The 25871-nt window shown below is 43.7% G+C and overlaps 1 protein-coding gene across 1 annotated transcript in view; it reads right to left on the bottom strand.

The window, feature by feature from the left end:
- LOC147716853 (olfactory receptor 6N1-like) overlaps window positions 1-25609 on the bottom strand; it is a 95817-nt gene extending 70208 nt beyond the window's left edge. The window contains exon 1 of the mRNA XM_086919808.1: window positions 25172-25609. Coding sequence (XP_086775934.1) covers window positions 25172-25609 — 438 coding nt within the window. The remainder of the gene's footprint in view (window positions 1-25171) is intronic.
- Window positions 25610-25871: the final 262 nt, after the last annotated feature.

Below are 25871 nucleotides of genomic sequence, written 5' to 3'. Positions count from 1 at the left end.
TATATATATATATATATATATATATATATATATATATATATATATATATATATATATATATATATATATATATATATATATATATATATATATATATATATATTCCAGCATTGAGAGAGCCGTTTGTAAAATAAACACACTTTGCAAACTTAAAGTGGCCCAGATTTCTTTCTTACAAAGGAGAGTGTTTGGCTGGAATATTTGGGATTCACTACCCTGTCCGAGGCCCGCCACTGGAAGCGGCAGGGATCCGAAGCGATTCATTCTGGTTGGATATATATATATATATATATATATATATATATATATATATATATATATATATATATATATATATATATATATATATATATATATATATATATATATATATATATACAAATATATAAATATATATATATGTTATATATGTGTATATGTATATATATATATATATATATATATATATATATATATATATATATATATATATATATATATATATATATTACCTACTGGCAGTCGCCAGTAGGTAGTTATAGTTAGGATTTTTTTCAATGTTAAATCTCAAAATTCTATTTGGAATAACTTTAGCACCGGATGATGAATCTGCCTGAAAATGTCCTCAAAATAGCCTCGTCCAACTCCGGTCCTTCCCTGAAAGTTTGGGGGGGCCGAGATAGAAGGGGGGTCCCAAAACGCGTTTTCCCCATGTTAATTTCCTTAGGGCGGTCGATTTCACTTTTTGACCGAACGGCTGAATGGATTTCCACCAAATTTGGCAAAATTGTAGGGACTGGTAGCCCGATGTGCCTTTGCTATGTCTTAAGATATGTGCTCCAGTAGATTTTGAGTAATTTAGGTTCAAAAAAATATATATATCTATAGGCGCGCTCCGGTGTGCGCACCGGGAAGCACACCAGGCGCGACACGCGACTTGCGCGCAGAAAGCTGATTGGCTCACGGGTGTCTGTAAACATTCGAAACAGTCCGGAGCGGCCGCCATTTTGTGTCTCGGTAGGATCGAGACACAAGAGGTGACATAAAAAAAGGGAGAAATGACTATAAGGGGGCAGGGTAGACCCCCTCCTGACCCCTAGGTTTAATGTGGGGGCTAAAATAGGGTCCCGCGGGGCATTTTGAAAAAATATTTTTTTTCGATTTGCGCAGGGGGAGCGCTCGGGAACGCGCACCGGGAAGCGCACCGGGGAGCGAAGCACGGGGAAAATCCAGGACGTTATTTATGAAGGCCTTGCAACAGTTTTGCGCCGCCTGTGCGTCACTTTTTGTGATGCACCAGCGGTGTAAAAAAATGTGCATCGTTGCGCTATATTTAAAAAGTGACGCATCTAGATAGATGGGTCACTTTTTAAAACCCTGCGCCACATTATACTTGCGACAGGTATATTGTATGCAGAGGGGGCGCTCCTCTGCAAAAAGCTTGGTAATAGCGGCGCAGTGAAATCTATGAGATTTCACTGCGTCACTTTTAGGATGCTGTTGCGTCAAAATCTTGCGCCTGCCTCACAGCAGGTGTAAGACTGACGCAAGACCATTCACAAGGTGATTTCCCCATGTGAAAGGACACATTACTGGAGTTGCGTCAATTTTGTGACGCACTCCAGCAATGCGTTACTTTTGTCTTTACAGATACGTCAGAAATACTGACGTATCTGTAACTCTTTGCGACATGATTCGTCATACATTAAATATGACACATCTGGAATGTTGTAAGGAGTGCGCACAGAAAAGTGACGCATCGCACCAGCGGTGTAAAAAAATGAGCATTGTTGCGCTATTAAAAAGTGACGCATCTAGGTAGATGGGTCACTTTTTAAAACCCTGCGCCACATTATACTTGCGACAGGTATATTGTATGCAGAGGGGGCTCTCCCTGCAAAAAGCTTGGTAATAGCGGTGCAGTGAAATCTATGAGATTTCACTGCGTCACTTTTAGGATGCTGTTGCGTCAAAATCTTGCGCCTGCCTCACAGCAGGTGTAAGACTGACGCAAGATCTTTCACATGGTGCTTTCCCCATGTGAAAGGACGCATTACTGGAGTTGCGTCACTTTTGTGACGCACTCCAGCAATGTGTCACTTTTGTGTTTACAGATACATCAGAAATACTGACGTATCTGTAACACCTTGCAACATGATTTGTCATACATTAAATATGACACATCTGGAATGTCGTAAGGAGTGCGCACAGAAAAGTGACGCATCGCACCAGCGGTGTAAAAAAATGTGCCTCGTTACGCTATATTTAAAAACTGACGCATCTAGGTAGATGCGCCACTTTTTAAAACCCTGCGCCACATTATCCCTGCGTCAGGTATAATGTATGCAGAGGGGGCGTTCCCCTGCAAAAAGCTTGGTAATAGCGACGCAGTGAGATCTATGAGATTTCACTGCGTCACTTTTAGGATGCTGTTGCGTCAAAATCTTGCGCCTGCCTCACAGCAGGTGTAAGACTGACACAAGACCTTTCACATGGTGCTTTCCCCATGTGAAAGGACGCATTACTGGAGTTGCGTCACTTTTGTGGCGCACTCCATTAATGCGTCACTTTTGTGTTTACAGATACGTCAGAAATACTGACTTATCTGTAACTCCTTGCGACATGATTCATCATACATTAAATATGACACATGTGGAATGTCGTAAGGAGTGCGCACAGAAAAGTGACGCATCGCACCAGCGGTGTAAAAAAATGCGCCTTGTTGTACTATATTTAAAAAGTGACGCATCTAGGTAGAGGGGTCACTTTTTAAAACCCTGCGCCACATTATACCTGCGTCAGATATAATGTATGCAGAAGGGGCGTTCCCCCGCAAAAAGCTTGGTAATAGCGACGCAGTGAAATCTATGAGATTTCACTGCGTCACTTTTAGGATGCTGTTGCGTCAAAATCTTGCGCCTGCCTCACAGCAGGTGTAAGACTGACGCAAGATCTTTCACATGGTGCTTTCCCCATGTGAAAGGACGCATTACTGGAGTTGCGTCACTTTTGTGACGCACTCCAGCAATGTGTCACTTTGTGTTTACAGATACGTCAGAAATACTGACGTATCTGTAACACCTTGCGACGTGATTTGTCATACATTAAATATGACACATCTGGAATGTCGTAAGGAGTGCGCACAGAAAAGTGATGCATTGCACCAGCGGTGTAAACAAATGTGCCTTGTTACGCTATATTTAAAAAGTGACGCATCTAGGTAGATGGGCCACTTTTTAAAACCCTGCGCCACATTATACCTGCATCAGGTATAATGTATGCAGAGGGGGCATTTCCCTGCAAAAAGCTTGGTAATGGCGACGCAGTGAAATCTATGAGATTTCACGGCGTCACTTTTAGGATGCTGTTGCGTCAAAATCTTGCGTCTGCCTCACAGCAGGTGTAAGACTGACGCAAGACCTTTCACATGGTGCTTTCCCCATGTGAAAGGACGCATTACTGGAGTTGCGTCACTTTTGTGACGCACTCCAGTAATGCGTCACTTTTGTGTTTACAGATACATCAGTATTTCTGATGTATCTGTAACTCCTTGCAACATGATTCGTCATATATTAATTATGACACATCTGGAATGTCGTAAGGAGTGCGCACAGAAAAGTGATGCATCGCACCAGCGGTGTAAACAAATGTGCCTTGTTACGCTATATTTAAAAAGTGACGCATCTAGGTAGATGGGCCACTTTTTAAAACCCTGCGCCACATTATACCTGCATCAGGTATAATGTATGCAGAGGGGGCATTTCCCTGCAAAAAGCTTGGTAATGGCGACGCAGTGAAATCTATGAGATTTCACGGCGTCACTTTTAGGATGCTGTTGCGTCAAAATCTTGCGTCTGCCTCACAGCAGGTGTAAGACTGACGCAAGACCTTTCACATGGTGCTTTCCCCATGTGAAAGGACGCATTACTGGAGTTGCGTCACTTTTGTGACGCACTCCAGCAATGTGTCACTTTTGTGTTTACAGATACATCAGAAATACTGACGTATCTGTAACACCTTGCAACATGATTTGTCATACATTAAATATGACACATCTGGAATGTCGTAAGGAGTGCGCACAGAAAAGTGACGCATCGCACCAGCGGTGTAAAAAAATGTGCCTCGTTACGCTATATTTAAAAACTGACGCATCTAGGTAGATGCGCCACTTTTTAAAACCCTGCGCCACATTATCCCTGCGTCAGGTATAATGTATGCAGAGGGGGCGTTCCCCTGCAAAAAGCTTGGTAATAGCGACGCAGTGAGATCTATGAGATTTCACTGCGTCACTTTTAGGATGCTGTTGCGTCAAAATCTTGCGCCTGCCTCACAGCAGGTGTAAGACTGACACAAGACCTTTCACATGGTGCTTTCCCCATGTGAAAGGACGCATTACTGGAGTTGCGTCACTTTTGTGGCGCACTCCATTAATGCGTCACTTTTGTGTTTACAGATACGTCAGAAATACTGACTTATCTGTAACTCCTTGCGACATGATTCATCACAAATTAAATATGACACATGTGGAATGTCGTAAGGAGTGCGCACAGAAAAGTGACGCATCGCACCAGCGGTGTAAAAAAATGCGCCTTGTTGTACTATATTTAAAAAGTGACGCATCTAGGTAGAGGGGTCACTTTTTAAAACCCTGCGCCACATTATACCTGCGTCAGATATAATGTATGCAGAAGGGGCGTTCCCCCGCAAAAAGCTTGGTAATAGCGACGCAGTGAAATCTATGAGATTTCACGGCGTCACTTTTAGGATGCTGTTGCGTCAAAATCTTGCGTCTGCCTCACAGCAGGTGTAAGACTGACGCAAGACCTTTCACATGGTGCTTTCCCCATGTGAAAGGACGCATTACTGGAGTTGCGTCACTTTTGTGACGCACTCCAGCAATGTGTCACTTTTGTGTTTACAGATACATCAGAAATACTGACGTATCTGTAACACCTTGCAACATGATTTGTCATACATTAAATATGACACATCTGGAATGTCGTAAGGAGTGCGCACAGAAAAGTGACGCATCGCACCAGCGGTGTAAAAAAATGTGCCTCGTTACGCTATATTTAAAAACTGACGCATCTAGGTAGATGCGCCACTTTTTAAAACCCTGCGCCACATTATCCCTGCGTCAGGTATAATGTATGCAGAGGGGGCGTTCCCCTGCAAAAAGCTTGGTAATAGCGACGCAGTGAGATCTATGAGATTTCACTGCGTCACTTTTAGGATGCTGTTGCGTCAAAATCTTGCGCCTGCCTCACAGCAGGTGTAAGACTGACACAAGACCTTTCACATGGTGCTTTCCCCATGTGAAAGGACGCATTACTGGAGTTGCGTCACTTTTGTGGCGCACTCCATTAATGCGTCACTTTTGTGTTTACAGATACGTCAGAAATACTGACTTATCTGTAACTCCTTGCGACATGATTCATCACAAATTAAATATGACACATGTGGAATGTCGTAAGGAGTGCGCACAGAAAAGTGACGCATCGCACCAGCGGTGTAAAAAAATGCGCCTTGTTGTACTATATTTAAAAAGTGACGCATCTAGGTAGAGGGGTCACTTTTTAAAACCCTGCGCCACATTATACCTGCGTCAGATATAATGTATGCAGAAGGGGCGTTCCCCCGCAAAAAGCTTGGTAATAGCGACGCAGTGAAATCTATGAGATTTCACTGCGTCACTTTTAGGATGCTGTTGCGTCAAAATCTTGCGCCTGCCTCACAGCAGGTGTAAGACTGACGCAAGATCTTTCACATGGTGCTTTCCCCATGTGAAAGGACGCATTACTGGAGTTGCGTCACTTTTGTGACGCACTCCAGCAATGTGTCACTTTGTGTTTACAGATACGTCAGAAATACTGACGTATCTGTAACACCTTGCGACATGATTTGTCATACATTAAATATGACACATCTGGAATGTCGTAAGGAGTGCGCACAGAAAAGTGACGCATCGCACCAGCGGTGTAAACAAATGTGCCTTGTTATGCTATATTTAAAAAGTGACGCATCTACGTAGATGGGCCACTTTTTAAAACCCTGCGCCACATTATACCTGCATCAGGTATAATGTATGCAGAGGGGGCATTTCCCTGCAAAAAGCTTGGTAATGGCGACGCAGTGAAATCTATGAGATTTCACGGCGTCACTTTTAGGATGCTGTTGCGTCAAAATCTTGCGTCTGCCTCACAGCAGGTGTAAGACTGACGCAAGACCTTTCACATGGTGCTTTCCCCATGTGAAAGGACGCATTACTGGAGTTGCGTCACTTTTGTGACGCACTCCAGTAATGCGTCACTTTTGTGTTTACAGATACATCAGTATTTCTGATGTATCTGTAACTCCTTGCAACATGATTCGTCATATATTAATTATGACACATCTGGAATGTCGTAAGGAGTGCGCACAGAAAAGTGACGCATCGCACCAGCGGTGTAAAAAAATGCGCCTCGTTGCGCTATATTTAAAAAGTGACGCATCTAGGGAGATGGGTCACTTTTTAAAACCCTTTGCCACATAATACCTGCGTCAGGTATAATGTATGCAGAGGGGGCGTTCCCCCGCAAAAAGCTTCGTAATAGCGATGCAGCGAAATCTATGAGATTTCACTGCGTCACTTTTAGGATGCTGTTGCGTCAAAATCTTGCGCCTGCCTCACAGCAGGTGTAAGACTGACGCAAGACCTTTCACATGGTGCTTTCCCTATGTGAAAGGACGCATTACTGGAGTTGCGTTACTTTTGTGACGCAATTCACAAATGCGTCACTTTTGTGTTTACAGATACGTCAGAAATACTGACGTATCTGTAACTCCTTGCGACTTGATTCGTCATACATTAAATATGACACATCTGGAATGTCGTAAGGAGTGCGCACAGAAAAGTGATGCATCGCTGTTTTCACGCAGCGATGCGTCACTTTTCAGAAATTAGGCCTCCAGTTTATTCACTGTGTCACCTCAACGACCCTTTCTTGCGTCAATACGTCCCTTTTGCATACATTACACCTGACGTAGGAATAATGTGGAGCAGGGGTTTACAAAGTGACGTATTTACCTAGATACGCCACTTTGTAAATATGAATAAATAAGGTGCATTTTTTATTGGACTGATGCTTCAGAAAAAGTGATGCTTTGGTGGCGTTAAAGTGACGCATGGCTTCATAAATGAGGCCTTCTGCGCTCAACTCCAGCAATGCATCTTTTCTTATCCTTCCACACCCCTGTTCCTTTTCAACATTTTCTTTGAATATCAACATTCCCCATATTCACTCTTCTACTCCTTACTTTCTTTCCTAACACTCACCTTCTTTCAGTCCTCCTACTTCACTTCCTTTCTCCTCTCATACCTTTCTGTTCTTTCTTACTCATTCTCCTTTCCATTATCAATGGGTTCTATTTCACTTACTCTTTTTTCATGTTTTTTAAGAATATAGCTCTTTGATGAGAATTGGAGGTAGTTCTGAAAAGATATTTTTGTTTTCTTCTTTTTTCTAAACAGGAACAAAAACAGGGAATGGAAACTGCTCAACAGGAGCAAAAAAACTAAAAAAATTAGGGGTGGGAAGGGCAGCGATGGTTTTCTGATGCTCGAACCATGAGCTGTACACTTTGTTCTCCAAAGGTAAGCAGTTGATAGCAGTATCTGCATCTGAGGGCACCATGGTTAAAAGCAGGTTGAATGTTCAGAACCAGCTCTTGTGATCTCCCCCTCCCAGAAGAAGTTGCTCCTCCGGTTGATGTAGAGGCCCCATCACTGGGAACCTCTTGTGCCAGAGCCCTGACACTTTCCCGGGCAAAATTCTGGGGGTGCTTAACTCCACATGTTGGATCATCGTGTGGTTTCCATATGAGTACTTTTTTAAGGGGTTACCCCGCAACAGCACTTCTTTGCAGATCCTGCACTCCACTTTTGGAGCATTCACCTTTTTTTGGTTAGGTGGGATTTTAAAAAATTTCCAAATAAAATGTTCCTTAACTTTTCGTTGAGGAGGCTCTTCATTGATGAATTCTGGTTCTTCATCACTGCTGGATTGTCTGGCAGCCATGGTAAAACCAAGAAATATCCAGGAGCAAAAAGGCAGGTCTTGCAGTCACAAAAGTGAAAGAAGAAGTGAAGGAAATGGGTGGGGATTTCATTCTTTGTAAAAAAAACTGTTAGCAACCAATGAAAAGTGTTATTTTAAGGTCACATGACTTGACGCACTGATGCTGCGCGCTCCGGAGCACTTCCGGGTGCGCACACGCAGCGCAAACGTAGGCGCTTCTGGGGCGCATACGCGGCGCGAACGTAGGCGCTTCCGGGGGCGTACACACAGCGCGAAAGTAGGCGCTTCCGAGGGCGCTTACGTTGCGCGCCAAAGTGACGCCATCATACTTTTACGGAAATGCATAATCATTTCCCTTATAAAAAAAACTGCTTTTATTTGTATGGTTTATTAACTTTTCATTCATATTATTTTACAAACAAAAGTAGCGCTCTGGGTGCGCTTTCAAGAGAGCTTACCGGTGAGCTTACCGGAAAGCTTACCGGAGAGCTTACCGGAGACCTTACCGGAGCACGCACCCAGAGCGCCCCAGGAAAAAAATGATATAAAAAAAAGCTCAAAAATTAATACTTACACAAAACAGCAAATTGTAAAAAAAAAACATAGGTTAGAAACTCGATATAGAAAGGAATTAGAATTTAAAAAACCTATGAAATTCACTGAAAAAACCATAGGTTTCACATCAGTTATAGTTAGGAATTAGCATTTAAAAAACCTATTAAATTCACTGAAAAAACCATAGGTTGCACACCAGTTATAGTTAGCTGGAAATTTTATTGACATAAAACCATTGAAATTCCCACGTTATAGTTAGTTGGACTCACAATAACTTGCGCGCCTGCAATGCACTGCTGATGACGTCACTTATTACATCACTCATGACATGGTCAGTGACATCACTCATGACATCACTGATGACACCATCCTTGTGACAGAGTGAGAGACCTAAAAGTGAATCCAACCGCCCCATGGAAATTAACATGGGGAAAACACGTTTTGGGACCCCCCCTTTTATCCCGGCCCCCGCTGGACGAATCTCCCCCAAACTTTCAGGGAAGGAGTGGAGTGCAGCGAGGCAAATTTCAGGAAAATTCCTTAACCAGTGCCAAAGTTATTCCCAATAGAATGTTGCGGATTTTCTATGGTAAACAGTCCTAACTATAACTACCTACTGGCGACCGCCAGTAGGTAATATATATATATATATATATATATATGCAGCATAAACTCCTTCCGAACAAAAGAGTACAGAGACCCAAGGGGAGACATTCGGAGGCTTTATTGAAGAGTGTGGCGGATGCATTTCTGGCTGTTGTCATGCCTTCGTCAGCGCCCAAAGCCTCCATAGGTGAAGTATCACTGTGCTCAAAGTCCCGTCTCTCTTTAAACTCGATGTGATGAGTCTGCACCTCCCCCAGAAGAGCTTGTAACAGCACACCTGTGTAGTATCCCGTGCCTCTGGAGAAACTACAGGTCCCAGAGTCCCTTGTAAGCGGACCATGGGGGTTGGTACTGGGGGATGGAGTGAAAAATAAAAATAAAACCATGTGCGTGATTGCGGGAGTAAAGCAAAATGAGTCCACAAAACAGAACAAAATGTGATGCTCTGTTTTTCAGCTTCATAGTCCGCAACAAAACCTCCTCTGCTCCCCTAATACGCCTCAGCCTCCGATTTCAGGTGTTCATGAAGCAGGGGCTGCGTAGACAATGCCTGCAGCCCACAACGAGGCCCACAACGAGGTTGGGTTAACCTCGCCACGGCCGGCTTTCTTACTGGGCTCCGAGGCGGGTAAAGGACCATCCAAACAACTGTGGTACAACATAGAACTGAAACAGTCCAAGCCTGTGACGTCCGAACCCAAGATATGTATATATAGATATATATTTACCAAAGATTGCTCCGTTCTGACTGCTGGTGGCCCCGTGGGAGGAGGCGTATACACCGGCCGAGCACGCCAGTAGTTAAATCACGTCCAACTAAAAAGTTCCAAATTCATACGCTCTCAGCCAACAAGAATGTGCCACTAAATCCAAAATTGAAGGGTGTTTATTTCACCTACACAACATGTTTCGGCTTCCAAAGAAGCCTTTTTCATGTAAGTGAGTGCATTCAACAAGCTTACTGATAAAGTTTTGGGCAAGTGATTGACATAAAAAAAAAGGACAGAGAATGTCTGTTGACCGGCAACAACAAGGCTGACATGTTGGAAGGGTAATGCATCGTAAGTGAAACAATAATAGCGGTAATTCCAACATGTTAGTCACACTTCTAATAGTAAAAGTAATACCATGAAAATCAACATAAAGGAAAAAGAAATTACTGGACTTTTCCTTATTCATGCAAGACGTACACCTCATGATTCCATCCTACATCCTTGTATCAGCCCTCTGGGTATGAGTGACCCAATGCGCACACTGTCTGCCAATGTGTAATGGTACAAATAGGTTAGCAAAATACTATACACAATAAAATTAATATTTCACATAGTAAAGGGGTCAGGACTATGTTAAATGGATCAAAATTGTGTTTGCATTGATTATGATTAAAGTGTACACGCTGGTAATCGGCTTAAGTCTGTAATTGCAAAAAGTGATCAAACTTTACAACATCGTTCAAAAATGCAATCCTGAATTGAAGGAAGATTCTGTTCTGCTGTCAAAATGCACAGCAAGGAGTTATATCAGAATATCTCACTAAAACACTGGCCACCAATTAAATGTAAGAGCCGTGACTGGCCAATGATAACAGTGATCTGCAATGAACTGGGGTAAAGTTACTATGTAAAATACACAATATCTCCCACTAAGAGGAAAGGTGTGTGTCTAGCTCGCCTCAATCATGTAAGCCAATGGTTCAAAGGTTTGTAAATGTTAATCAAAGTGCAGTCGTGCACAATTCTGCCGCAAAGTCCATAGTACATGCCACAGGTGCCCATCAGTGAAGGTGATAAAGAAGTGTTGAAGTGCTGAGAAGGGAGGAATGCCCGCGATAGTAAGTGTGGTGATTAGGCCCCGGCCTACCATAGCAAACTGCTTTAGTTTTTGGTAGAGAGAGCAGGAAACCTGCTCTCTCTTCCAAAATCCAAAGACAATTGCTTTGCTACAATGGGAGCAGCATGTTAGCTGCTCCCCATACTGTAAAGCAATGCAGGCTCCCGCAGGATGCGGGGAGCCGGCAGGGACCTTGGGGGAATTGGGCCCCCCATGGTCGCCAACGGAGTGGGCCGGCCCTGGGCGATGGGGTCCCCGGGGCCAAGAGTGGCCACATGAGGAGGGCAAGGCAGCCCCCCTTCTAATAAAGAGAATATTTTTTTTTTAAAACATGCCCCAGGGGATGGGGTCGCCGGGGCAGACTATGGCCTTGGGAGGGGGCCACGCGGCCCCCTTCCTGATTTATTTATTTTTAAATTAAAAATTGGGGGAGGCCCTGGGGGATGGGGTTCGCAGGGACCAAACAATTGAAAAAGTAGGGGGGTACACAGCCCCCTTCTTAAAAAAAAACTTTTAAAAAAACGGCATTGTGCCTGGGCACCACGCCCCTTGCTTTCTAAATTCTGCAAACACGCTCCCTGGTGCGTTTGCAGAGGGGGAAAGAATTCCCCTTGAATACTGCGGGTCCCTGGGGGCCAACTAGCCCACCAGAAACCTCCAGTATGCCCCGGGGGCCTGCATTGCATAGAGGTGTTCTGAGGCCACACCCCTTTGTTCACCTCTCTGCAATGCAGCCTTGTAGCGCTTACTGGAGGTACCTGGTGGGCTAATTGGACCCCAGGGACAACCAGGATTCAAAGGGACTTAATTCGCCAACTTAAAACGGGCCACGGGCGCGTTTGCACAGTGGTGAAGGGAGGGGGCGGGGCCTGAGTTCACATGTGTGCAAACACGCCCTGTGGTGCGGTTTAAGTTGGGGAATTAATTCCTTGTCAATACTGAGGGTCCCTGGGGGCCAACTAGCCCACCAGGTACCTCTAGTAAGCTGTGTTGCAGAGTGTTGTAAAAAGGGGCGTGGCCTCTGAACACCTCTCTGCAACGCAGCCTCCTGGCGCATACTGGACGGACCTAGTGGGCTATTGGGCCCCCAGGGACCTACAGGATTGGTGAGGAATTAATTCTCTAATCTTAAAACGCGCCTCAGGGTGTGCTTGCAGACATATCACCATAGGTCACGCCTCCTTTCACCACTGTGGAAATGCGCCCTGTGTCGCATTTTAAGTTGGGGAATTAATTCTCTTTCAATATTGAGGGTCCCTGAGGTCCAAATAGGCCAACAGGTATCTCCAGTATGCGTCAGGGAGCTGAGTTGCAGACAGGTGCTCAGAGGCCACTCCCCGTTTTACACCTCGCTGCAATGCAGCTCTGTGGCGCTTACTGGAGGTACCTAGTGGGCTAGTTTAACCCTAGGGACCCTTAGGATTCAAGGGGACTTAATTTCTCAATTTAGAACGGTGATAGGGTGCATTTACACAGTGGTGAAGGGAGGGGAGGGGCCTGGCGTGATGTGTGCAAACACGCCCTGTGCCACTCTTTAAGTTCGGAAAATAATTCCACTTCAAACCTGAGGGACCATGGGGGCCAAGTAGCCCACCAGGTGCTTCCAGGAAGCGCCACTGCGCTGCGTTGCAGAGAGGTGGTGCAACCCGTGCCCCTTTTTACATATTTCTGCTACCCAGCTCTGTGGTGCTTACTGGATGTACTATGAATTCCGATTTACTCACCTGTTATCAGGAGAGACCTCAGTGAAGCATCTTTACTGATCCCGAAAAGTAATTCTAACCATACTTACCAGTAACTTGAATTTCCTTCCATAGGCTAACATTGACTGGTTTCACTTGGAAATTCTTCAAAGTGTGGCGTTTTGCAAATTTTAAATATTCACCTAAAATCATCTGAATAACAAATTCCGATTTCCTCACCAGTTATCAGGAGACAACCCAATGCTGCATCTTTTAGCCCAGCACTGACCCTGAAAAGTAATTCTAACCATACTTACCAATAACTTGTATTTCCTTCCATAGGAATCCATTGTCTGGTTTTCACTAGAAAAGTTTCTAAGTGTCTATTTTCACAAACTACAAATATTCCTAAAAAATCGCCTGTATGACTTAAATGTAGTCTTTCAACTGTTTACAGGAGATGCACCAGTGCACCAGTGCTGGATCCAGGATCTACCACTGAGTAAGAAAAAGTAACGATAACACTGCTTACCTGCTAAGTGAATTTCCTTCCATAGGGTAACATTGACTAGTTTCACTTGGAAATTCTTCAAAGTGTGGAGTTTTGGAACTTTAAAATATTCACCTAAAATCAGCCGAACAACAAATTAGGATTTACTTAGCTGTTATCAGAAGAGACCTCAGTGCTGCATCTTCAGCCCACTACTGATCCTGAAAGGTAATTCTGACCATACTTACAGTAACTTGAATTTCCTTCCATAGGGTAACATTGACTGGTTTCACTTAGAAATTCTTTTAAGTGTGGAGTTTTGGAACTTTTAAAAATTCCTCTAAAATCAGCCGAACTACGAATTCCAATTTACTCACCTGTTATCAGGAAAGACCTCAGTGCTGCATCTTTCAGCCCACTACTGATCCTGTAAAGTAATTCTAACTGTACTTACAGCAACTTGAATTTTCTTCGATAGGCTAACATTGACTGGTTTCACTTGGAAATTCTTTTAAGTGTGGAGTTTTGAAACTTTAAAATACTCCTATAAAATCAGCTGAACTAGGAATTCCGATTTATTCACCTGTTATCAGGAGAGACCTCAGTGCTGCATAGGATATCATTGCCTGCAATACAAAATATATATAAATTAAAAAATATATAAAATAAAAAAAGCAAATATTACAATTTCAATTTTTAAACTTTTTTTTAAATTTATATTAAAAATATGTAATGTAATTTAAAAATGTCATTTTAGATGTTATCAGTGATGCCATGAGTGATGTCACTGACCATGTCATGAGTAATGTAATATGCGGGTGCGCAAGTTATAGTTAGCTGAACTCACTATAATGGGGTGTTTTCAATCGTTTTGAATGAGTGAAATGTCCAGCTAACTATAACCTGTGTGAAACCTTTGTTTTTTTCACTGAAAGTTTGGGGGGGATTCGTCAAGTGGGGGCCAAGAAAAAAGGGGGGTCCCAAAACGTGTTTTCCCCATGTTAATTTACATAGGGCGGTCGACCTCACTTGTAGCCCGAACGGCTGAATGGATTTCCGCGAAACTTGCCAAATTGTAGGGACTGGTGTCATGAGTGATGTAATATGTGACGTCATCAGCAGTGCATTGCAGGCATGCAAGTTATAGTGATTCCAACTAACTATAACGTGGAATTTCAATGGTTTTATTTCAGTAAAATTTCCAGCTAACTATAACTGGTGTTAAACCTATGGTTTTTCCAGTGAATTTAATAGGTTTTTTTAAATGCTAATTCCTAACTATAACTGGTGTGAAACCTGTGGTTTTTTCAGTGAATATATATATATAAAACACATACTTAAAATTTTCACAAAAACAGTTGCTGGATGATGTCATCAGTGAATCAGTCGTATAATTTGAGGTGTCATGAGTGATGTCATCAATGATATCATTTGAGGTGTCATCAGTGATGTCACTGACCATGTCATGAGTGATGCAATATGTGACATCACCAGTAGTGCATTGCGGGGGCGCAAGTTATAGTTAGTCAACTAACTGGTGGAGAAGTGTGGCTCAATGGTTAGAGCGGCAGACCCTAATGCAGAGGTCTGGCCGGGGACCAGGGTTCAATTCCCGCTTCGGTGGGTCTTGGGCTCAATTTCCTCCGACCTGATAATTCTCACCTCGGTGCCTATTCTAATCATGGGTCCCACTCTGCAACTCTGGGCAATAGCTTGCTTATTCTCCACAATGGCCCCAACAGCGCTGGGATGCCTGGCTTCACCTTGGGGTTGTCCAGGAGTGGACATTTCACGGGGAAAAGCCAGGAAGGGTTCCACAGCGGTATGCGTACAGCGACAGGAAACCCTGGTTGGGGTATAAGTGCGCTTTACAAGTACAAACAAGTACAAATTCATATAACAGCCAATATTCTCTGGTTTTGTACGAGTGAAATGCCCAACTAACTATGACGTCCCTGAAACCTATGGTTTTTTCAGTGAATTTATATATATATAACAGGTGGCACATCCATTTTGTCAGTTGGGTTTTTGGCCTAGTGACCATAATCGGGTTTACTTTTTTGCCATTTGTACTGCTGCAGTCCTTTATTTAATTCTGTGTTTTTTTAAAAAAAACAAAAAATGGGGAAAGAAATGGTACATGCTTGACACGTTTGCTTCACCGGCAGGTTACTTGTAAAGGGTTTTTACAGAAGAGACGAGCCTATTGGGGCATTATTCCATCTGTAAGGTCAAGCCACTGAACACTCGTACTATAGATATATACCAAATGTTAGTTGTCAGCATAGCACATGGGAGTACAAAAAAACGATTTGCACTAACACTTTTTTAACGCTGCATATTTGCACAATATTGAAGCCGCATTTAAGCATGATAAATTGAGAAATTTCTATATTGGGTGTAATGCAATATCATGTATACACAATTGATTTTGAGGAATCTGACTGTATGTTAAACAAACAGATTTTCCATTTTTAGTAGTAATTCCTGTGTTGACATGTCTGTGTAAATCATTGTTTTTGCTGTAAACACGGGGATGTTTTTTACATTCATGTATTTTATAGTCCTCTTTTTGTGGCATTGATGTCTCGATTTTAATTGACCAATGACAATCCCTGCTTTAAGATCACTTGCACTTTAAATAGAACTCCCTCCCAAGCTGGCGTCATGTGACCAAGGCCTCTGGGCAGGCGAAACGTTATGCTGGCGGGCGAGCTTCATGAAATAAACTTCAAAATTGCTCACTGCAATCTGGGTCGGCTCCTGTTTCCTTACCGTGTTTGAGCTCCAAGCTGCTTGGGAGCTTGTGGTACTGGACTGGGTGTACGGGCATATATATATATCGTGAGCAAGGTGGAGTGACACCGAAACGCGTAGATCTCTGCGCCTGTTGCCCTTTGAAACGAAAGAAATAAAAAAGGATTGCTGTTTAAATCCAAGTTGGCTGTGCGACCCGTTGTTTTTCCCATCTGGGAAGAAGTTGTTTGATAAATAGCGGCTTGGTTCTGCCGCAGGATACCGCACATGCGAGAGCGCTGCACAAGCTCCCGCGAAGGAACCGCTCTGGAGGTAATATATATATATATATATAAATATATATATATATATATATATATATATATTACCTACTGGCGGTCGCTAGTAGGTAGTTATAGTTAGGATTGGCTACCATAGGAAATTCCGAACATTCTATTGGGAATAACTTTAGCGCCGATTGAGGGATCTGCCTGCAATTTTCCTTAAAATGGTCTCGCTGCGCTCCGCTCCTTCCCTGAAAGTTTCGGGGGGATTCGTGAAGTGGGGGCAGAGAAAAATGGGGGGTCCCAAAACGTGTTTTCTCCATGTTAATTTTCGTAGGACGGTCTGACAAGTCTACTGCCCGAACCGCTGAACGGAATTACGCCAAACTTGGCAAAGTTGTAGGGACTGGTACGCTGGTGTGCCTTTGATATGTTTGGTGAAAATTGCTCTAGTGTTTATGAAAATTAAGTTCAAAAACACATATATATCTATAGGCGTGCTGCGGGCGCTCATCGGTGCGCGTACCGGGGAGCGCACCCGGCGCGCTACGGGAGTGCCCGAGCGAAAGCTGGTTGGCTGTCGGGTGTCTGTCAACATTCTAAACAGTCCGGAGAGTCCGCCATCTTGTGTCTCTGTAGAATCGAGACACAAGAGGTGAAAAAAGAAAGGGGGATATAATTAAAAGGGGGCAGAGTAGACACCCCCTGGCCCCCTAGGTATTCTGAGGGGGGCCGGGAAGGACCTTGAATGGCTTAAAAATTATTATTCTTTTTTTTAAAATTTCGCAGGGTAAGCGCTGGCGGCGCTCCCCGGTACGCTCTCCGGTACGCGCACCATAAGTGTACCACAGGGAAAAACAGTGTAAAAAAATAGAGTAAAAAAAGTAATGTTGCGTGTTTAGAGGAAAGTGATGCATTGCTGGAGTGTGTCATAAAAATGATGCAACTCCAGCAATGCATCCTTTCACATGGGGCCAGTCCCATGTGAAAGGGCCTGCATCAGTCTTACAGCTGCTGTTAAACAGGCGCAAGATTTGGACGCAACAGCATCATAAAAGTGACGCAGTGATATCTCTTAGATTTCACTGCGTCACCTCTTCGACCCTTTCTTGCGTCAATACACCCTTTTTGTATACATTACACCTGACGTAGGTATAATGTGGTGCAGGGGTTTACAAAGTGACGCATCTACCTAGATGCGTCACTTTGTAAATATGACTCATTAAGGTGCATTTTTTACAGCACTGGTGCGTCACAAAAAGTGACGTACTGGTGACGTAAAAGTGACGCATGGCCTCATAAATGAGGCCTTCAGTCTTCTACTCATGCGTCATATTAAATATATGACGCATTATGTCGCAAGTACTTACCGATACGTCAGTATTTCAGACGTATCTGTAAGCGCAAAAGTGATGCATTGCTGGAGTGTGTCACAAAAATGATGCAACTCCAGCAATGCATCCTTTCACATGGGGCCAGTCCCATGTGAAAGGGCCTGCGTCAGTCTTACGCCTGCTGTGATACTGGCTAAGTGCGAATATCTCCAAAAGCTAAGATCTGCCCTGAGCAGTTCTTAGCCATGTCATCCAATGGGAGGTGGATAAATTGGCTAAGAGCATTAGCTCGGTAATGCATGAATATCGCTGACTTTTCAGCGATATTCATGCATTGCGGCCGATTTTTATCGCTTTTGCGATAAACCTTGGTAATACCAAGGTTTATCTGCGATAAAAATCGCCGCAGCTCAGCGGTAAAATTTTGTCTCTAACCAAGCAATAGCGAGAATTATCACTATTTCTTGGTAATATGCCCCACAGCTCTTTGATGAGAATTGGAGTTAATTCTGAACAGATCTTTTTTTTTCTTCTTTTTTCCTTTTTCAGAACAGGAACAAAAACAGGGAATGGGAAACTGCTCAACAGGAGCAAAAACAAACAAAAAAAAATGTAGGGCTGGGAACGGCAGCGATGGTTCTCCAATGCTCGAACCATGAGCAGAACACTTTGTTCCCCATAGCAAAGTAGCTGATCACAGTCTCTGCATTTAAGGACGCCTTTGTTAAAAGCAGGCTGAATATTCGGAACCAGCTCTTGCGATCGCCCCCTCACCGATGTTGTTGGTCCTCCGGTTGATGTAGAGGCCCCATCCCTGGGAGCCTCTTGTGCTAGAGCCCTAACACTCTCCCGGGCATAGTTCTGGGGTTGCCTCCTTTCTACGTGGCGAATCATAGTTGAATTACCAAAACTGTACTTCTTTCGGGGGTCTCCACAGGAAAGTACTGTTTGGCAGATTTTGCATTCAACTTTTGGTGCATTTACTTTTTTTTATGCCCGTCGGGTATAGAAAAAAATTTCCTAATGAAATGTTCTTTCACCTTCGGCTGAGGAGGCTCTTCATCGATGAATTCATTTAAGTCGTCACTGCTGCTGGATGGTCTGGCAGCCATTCTCTCCATAAATTCTTAGCACAGACAAAAAGAGGTCTTGCTCTCACCAAAGTGAAAGAAGAAGTGAAGGAAAAGAGTGGGGTTTTCATTAGTTGTAAAAAAAACTGTTAGCAACCAATGAAAAGAGTTATTTTAAGGTCACATGACTTGACACGCTTACGCTGCGCGCATCAGAGCACTTCCGGGGGCACTTACGCGGTACGAACGTAGGCGCTTCCGGGGTCGCTTACGCGGCGCGAACGTAGGCACTTCCGGGGGCTCTTACGCGGCGCGCAAGAGTGACGTTTTGATAGCTTTACGAAAATGAAAATACATTTTCATTTCGTAAATTATAAATATTGCTTTTATAAGTATGGTACTAAGGGCTGGATGTAGGTCGGTCGGCAACGGCCGAAAATCGGTATTTTCGGCCGTTACCGACCGAGATTCACAAAATGGTATGTAGGGCCACATATTTTACAGATTTGGTAAATTTACCGATCTGTAAATTTACCGAATCTGTAAAATACCAAATCGGTATTGTTACCGATTCGGTAACAATGAGATGTAGGTGGGACTCTTCTGAGTCCCACAAGCCTTACAGAATCGGTATTTTACCATGAAATCCAACTTCATGGTAAAATACCGATTACGGTGTGCATGCACATGTGTGCATGCACACCTGTGCCATATGACAGGCAGACCTGCCCTTAGGGCAGGTATGCCTGCCACATGGCCCCCAAATCTTTTTTGGGGGTGCTAGAGGGTGTCAAAGTGACACCCCCTGCACCCTTGTCAAAATCGGTATTTACCGATTCGGTAAATACCGACCGGTAATGCCCCATTCATTAATGAATGGGGCATTACCGGTCGGTATTTACCGAATCGGTAAATACAGATATTTACCGATTCGGTAAAAGGAACATCTGGATGTTCCTACATATCCACCCCTAAGATTTACCGATTTTTAATTACCGAATCGGTAGAATTCGATAATTAAAATTCGGTAAATCTATTTTACCTACATCTGGGCCTAAATGTTTTGCGTTATTATTTACTTTTCATAACTTTTTTTTTTAACGAACGCAGAAATAGTGCTCTCGGTGTGCTCTCGGGAGAGCTTACTGGTGCGCGCACCCTGAGGGCCCCAGGAAAAAAATGATTAAAAAAAAAAAAACATTGGAAAAATATTATTATTAAAAAAAATATTAATAATTAATACTTACACAAAACAACAAAAAAAAACGCAGGTTACAAACTCGGTATAGAAAGGAATTAGCTTTTAAAAAACCTCTGCAATTTAGTGAAAAAAACAGAGGTTTCACAATCGTTATAGTTAGGAATTAGCATTTAAAAAACCTTTGAAATTCACTGAAAAATCTATAGGTTTCACACTTGTTATAGCTAGGAATTAGCATTTAAAAACTTTTGAAATTCACTGAAAAAACCATAGGTTTCACACCAGTTATAGTTAGCTGAACAGTTTACTCATACAAAACCATTGAAATTTCCACGTTATAGTTAGTTGGACTCACTATAACTCGCGCGCCCGCAATCCACTGCTGATGATGTCACATGTTACATCATTCATGACATGGTCAGTGACATCACTGATGACATCACTGATGACATCAACCATGAGATAATATGATGCACCTCCTCACACTCTAATGTAACCTTTGATACACCCAGTGTTAAATACAAACTGCTATTCCTGTAATTATTGACACACCAATACCAGTAACTACATACGCACTCACTGATTCCTAGGTCTACACACACATCCACTCATTCACCCATACAATCACTTATACATACAGACACTCATCAATACAACACTATCATATCCACTAATACACCTATACAGACACTTACATGCTGACACTCATCCACAAAGTTACTCAAACACCTAGTCAGTTATGCAAAGAATCAATCACACTCCCATTTCCTCAACTACAAACTTATACACACTAAACCTTACTTATTCAAACATATACTAACACATACTTACTCTCTTTTACAATCACTAATACATGTACACATTGATCCATACAGTCACTTACGCAATCACAGGCTCTGATGTTTAGTCATTTATATATACCAACTCTCACATGCACTGTGTTTTATATATGTACTTACATGGACATGTAGCACTGATATATCCATTCCCTCAGCAACACACCCATGCACACAGTCAACCGCCCATACAGCTGTTTCTATATGCACTCTTAAACCCATATACCTAGTGAATCAACTGGTCACACATCTATGCACAGAGTCTCACAGCCACCCAACACACATACTCACCCTCACACTCAAATACTTAGACAACCAATCAATAACCCATATAGCCACTCATATAGCTACTGATCAACACATGCAGCAGCTTACACAACAACAGACATACTGATGCACACATTCAGACAGTTTAGTCAACCAATGCATTCAGTAAGACATATTTAATCACTCACTCATACAGTCAGTCACACACCTACTAAATCCTTTATCCAGACACTCATACATACACTCATTCTTCAATATGTTAGACACATTTTAACTTTACAGGAACACACATTCACTGGATGATGTCATCAGTGATGTCATCAGTGATGTCATTTGAGATGTCATCAGTGATGTCATCAGTGATGTCACTGACCATGCCATGAATGATGTAATATGTGACATCATCAGCAGTGGATTGCGGGCGCGCGAGTTATAGTGAGTCCAACTAACTATATCGTGGAAATTTCAATGGTTTTGTATGAGTAAACTGTTCAGCTAACTATAACTGGTGTAAAACCTATGGTTTTTTCAGTGAATTTCAAAGGTTTTTCAAATGCTAATTCCTAGCTATAACAAGGTTGAAACCTATGTTTGTTTCAGTGAATTTCAAAGGTTATTTAAATGCTAATTCCTAACTATAACGATTGTGAAACCTATGTTTTTTTTTGTGAATATATATATATCGGCAACAGGAGGTTAATCCCGAATCACCAATGTCTCAGCGACCACACACAGAAAGACCAACGAATCCCAAAATGCTGGCAAAAGGTAATTTATTCCGAGAAGATTACAGCAGCATGGCAGACGACGCGGTTCGGGCGGTTGCCCTTGTTCACATCAGAAATATTTCCCATAATGCCCTCTTTTTAACTGAATTTGTGTGCACCATGTGACAAAATGAAAACAAACAAAATACTTGTAGGTCAGAGTCACAACAAGTTCGTCCTGGGATTTTGTTTGCCATTTCTTTCTCAATAGTAAATACATTACTCCCATTCATTTGTGATTGACAACAATTATAAATATTTAACTATGCAAAAAAGGAGCAGAGAACTCTGGGTAGTTCTCAAGTTTAGGTGGAAAGCAGCTTCTGTATGGAGTACTCTCAACACCAGCGACACTCTAGATCTGCTCACCTCAAATGTTTGCTTTTCTATCAAAGTCTTGAAGGATTAGCACAGTGCTATCCACGCCGAGGTAGAAAAGAACAAAGGGCCCGATGTAGGTGGCCCAATACCGATCGGTAACGTCCGAAAATACCGATTTTCGGCCGTTACCGAGCGGTATCGAGCCATCGGGATGTAGGAGCCAGAAATCCGTCCCAATCGGTAATTGCACCGAATGGGTAAAGATATCGATTCTGTAAAATACTGATTCGGAAATACACCGAATCGGTAAATTAACGAATTGCTAACATACCGAATCAGTAAATATACCGATTCAGACCATTTACCGATTCGGTAGAGTTACCGAATCTGTAAATATACCGAATCGGACCATCTACCGATTCAGTAGAGTTACCGAATCGGTAAATTACCGATTCAGACAGGCAAAAACTCAGATTGAGATGTAGGGAAGCACAAAAATACTGATTTAGGCTCAAAATCGGTATTTTAAAATCGGTAAATGACTTTTACCTACATCGGGCCCATAGTCTTTAATCCATGTAAGCCTAATAAGAGGAAACGTACCCTGCCTAATAAGAGGAAACGTACCCTGGGCACGCATAGTCTGGAGCAGGTTGGTTCTTTTGACTATCTGGGAATCCGTATCAACGATAGGGTGGCATGGACACAGCAGATAGAAAAAAGTATTGCGACCCTTCAGCATGTTGATTGTACTATAGTTCAATGGGCTAGAGCTTCCCATTTTCAGCCAATATCTCCTATTATTGAAATTCATAGGGCTAAGGGATAAGGTGCGGCCCTCTATGGGGCCTATTGTTTTACAAAAAAGGGGTAACCCTGTGTCCCTCAGAACCTGGGTAAGCGTGATTAAAAACAAAGGTGGTTCTGTTGGGTGGCAGAATGAATTGCTTTGAAGGAAGGCTATATCAGGTCATGGCACAATAAATTAAACCTCTCTGAAAACAAATGAAGTTCGAAACTTTTATATAGTAAAAAACACAATTACAGTACACAGGAATTACTTCATTCCGTTTTAGTTTCAATTAATGCTAAAACATGTGATGAGTGACTGTTGGTGAACAAAGTGAATAGTGCATTAAATATAGTGACACGTATTTACAAATGTATACATTTTCGGGGGAAAAGGTGGGGAGGGTTTTTTTTAGTTTGAAGGTCAGAGTTCTGAGTTGGTCAAGAAACCTCCGGGAACTTGCACAGTAACCATCTGTTTCCATGGAGCATCAACTCAGAACTCTGAAGCTACGGTCTAGGACCCAAGGTTCGGAGGTTACATAGGTGTTATGTGGTTTCGTTTCCCTTTCCTTGACTTCTGTGTGGAACATAGATAGGAAGTCCGGGTTATCTACCCCTAGGATCAGTTCCTCCGGAAGGGAGTCCACAACTCCTACTCTGACTGTACAAGGGGTCCTGCCTATCGATTGCAAAGCAAGGTGTGCCACGGGATATGGTTTCACATCTCCATGCACACAGCGTATGTGTACCAGGACCTTGGGTATCACTTGGGAGGGAAGAACTAGACCCTTTTTTATGACTGATTGTCTGCACCCTGAATCTAACAGGGCTTTAACACATTTGTGATTCACAAATACCCATACATAGAAGGATGGTCCCATCTCCGCGGTGTACATCACCGCTTTGGGGATGTACCCAACTTCCATCGGTTCTTCCGTACTTCATTTTCTCAGACACAGCCGTGCGATGTGGCCCCACTCTCCCCACTCGAAACATTGGGGGCCCCTTGCAGGGACCACATCCATCCGTATGGGTCGTATCCTAGGGACCTCTGGACCTGGTCTATTTTTCCTCTCCGGTTTCGTTGAAGGGACGGATTTGGTATTTTTGTCTGTATCCCGAGGAAAGGGCCGTGGTTGAGCCCTCGCATAATTGGAGGCCATTTCTATGGCTTGTATCACTGTGAGGCCTGCGTGCTGCCTCAGCCATCGCTGTGTCCCATAAGGCAATGCCTCCATAAACTGCTCAAGATAAATGCTAGACATTATTTCCTCTTTGCTGCGGCTCTCTGGTTTCAGCCATTTGTCAGCTGCCATTTTTAAACGTAGAAACAAAGTCTTGGGGTTTTCGCCTGTTACCCCTCTCTCCTTGCGAAACCTTAGTCTATAGGCCTCTGAGTCTAGCCCTAAGTGGTCCAGAAGCACTCCTTTTATCTCTGCGTACGGTGTTACTCCTGCATGGTTGGCGACTTGGTAAGCCGTCTGTGCTTCCCCTGTCAGGAGCGGTGCTAGAAAATACGGCCATTTGTCCTCGGGCCACCCACAGGCCCTTGCGGCTCATTCAAAGTTTGTGAGGAAAGCGTCTGGGTCCTCCCCTGGTATGTATTTTTGGAGGGACACCCCGGCCGGATGTGGCCCCATGCTTCTTCTCTCCAGGGGTGTAGGGGTAGTGGGGTACTGGACCGCCTTCTGTAGCCCTTCTATCTGGGCGCTGATGGTGTCTTTAAACAGGGTTCTATCAGCGTCCACCGTAGTCAACTGCTGGTTAACAGCCCATTCCAGTTTTTGTTGCCCCTCAATCAGGTGTTGGATAACCTGCTCATTCTTGGGTATCTGGACAGAGGCTCCTGATCCCACTTCTGACACCAGTTGTAGCGTGGGTTGTGGGTCAGGAACATATCGGAGACCTTTCTTTTATTTTCAGTAATACTTTTCTGCTACGTGAGGTCAGTCTTTCCCTGGCGAATTCGGATCGGTCCGTGGTCGCGGTTGAAGAAGCCAGTTCTGGCTTGGGGGAACCCTTGTTGGCCTTAGGTGGTCTTCGGGAGTCTTCTTTCCGCCTCTCCTCGTCAGCCAGCCAAAAAGAGAACCAACAAGAGGGACCGCCGTTAGTTTAGAGGTTTGGTACTGAATGCCCAGGGGGATACTGGAGTGACAGGGACACCGCTGATACGTGACTCAAATCTGGCTATAGTGAAGGGGCAGCGTGAAGGAGAAGTGTAGGTAAAGCAAAGGGAGGATGGTAGGTAGGGAAGGGAAGGAACACGGGCAGGAGGGAACACAGTAAAGGAACGCGGGAAGTTTAATTACAGTATTTACACGGGCCGTCTCTCTTCCCCACCCAGGCTGACAAACGCCTCCGTACCTGCTGAAGCCACACTCCTCCCTCCGGAGTGTGGCATGGCGAATCGTGGGGACGTTGGCCTCCTGGCTGTCTCTCGCCGTCTTCACTTTCCCTCCTCTGCTCACGGGTCTCCTCGTCTCTCCACACGACTTCCGAACGCCGATCTCCTCTCTCCCCCTCTCGAACTCCTTCTTCCTCCTGGGTGACGTTGCACACCGCATAGAGGACTTCCCTGCTCTTGTCCACTCCGGACTCCAAGACGTCATCAGTGGGCGTGTTCTCCTCTTCGTTGGTGCATGCCCAATTAAAGGCTCCTTCCTCCTTTTCGGTGTCGGTGATTCTCTGCCAGGGCTCCCAGTCTCTCTGGAGGGAAGGAGGGGATGTAATGTCAGCGACCCACCAGTTCTCATGGGCCAGCTCCCTCCCCACCTCGCTACACCTTCCTTCAAAGCAATTCATTCTGCCACCCAACAGAACCACCTTTGTTTTTAATCTCTATGGGGCCTAATCATGAGGGTTGGGAAACCTGACAGAACTAACTTGTGCTGAAAACAAATTCATGAGAGCCATTATGAATCTCCCAGTGAATACACCACTCCTGCCACTTAGATTAGCTCTTGGCCTAAAGCTCATTCACCATTATGCCATTTTGAGGTCAATCATGTTCTGGAGGTTTGGGTAAGCAAAACAAAGTTGACCCTGGGGGAGGCTTTGGTAGAGC

Source organism: Lissotriton vulgaris, chromosome 5 (genome assembly GCF_964263255.1).
Source record: "Lissotriton vulgaris chromosome 5, aLisVul1.2, whole genome shotgun sequence".
Taxonomy (NCBI): Eukaryota; Metazoa; Chordata; class Amphibia; order Caudata; family Salamandridae; genus Lissotriton; species Lissotriton vulgaris.
Note: the sequence above shows the minus strand (reverse complement) of the source record. Positions and strands in the feature narration are given on the sequence as shown.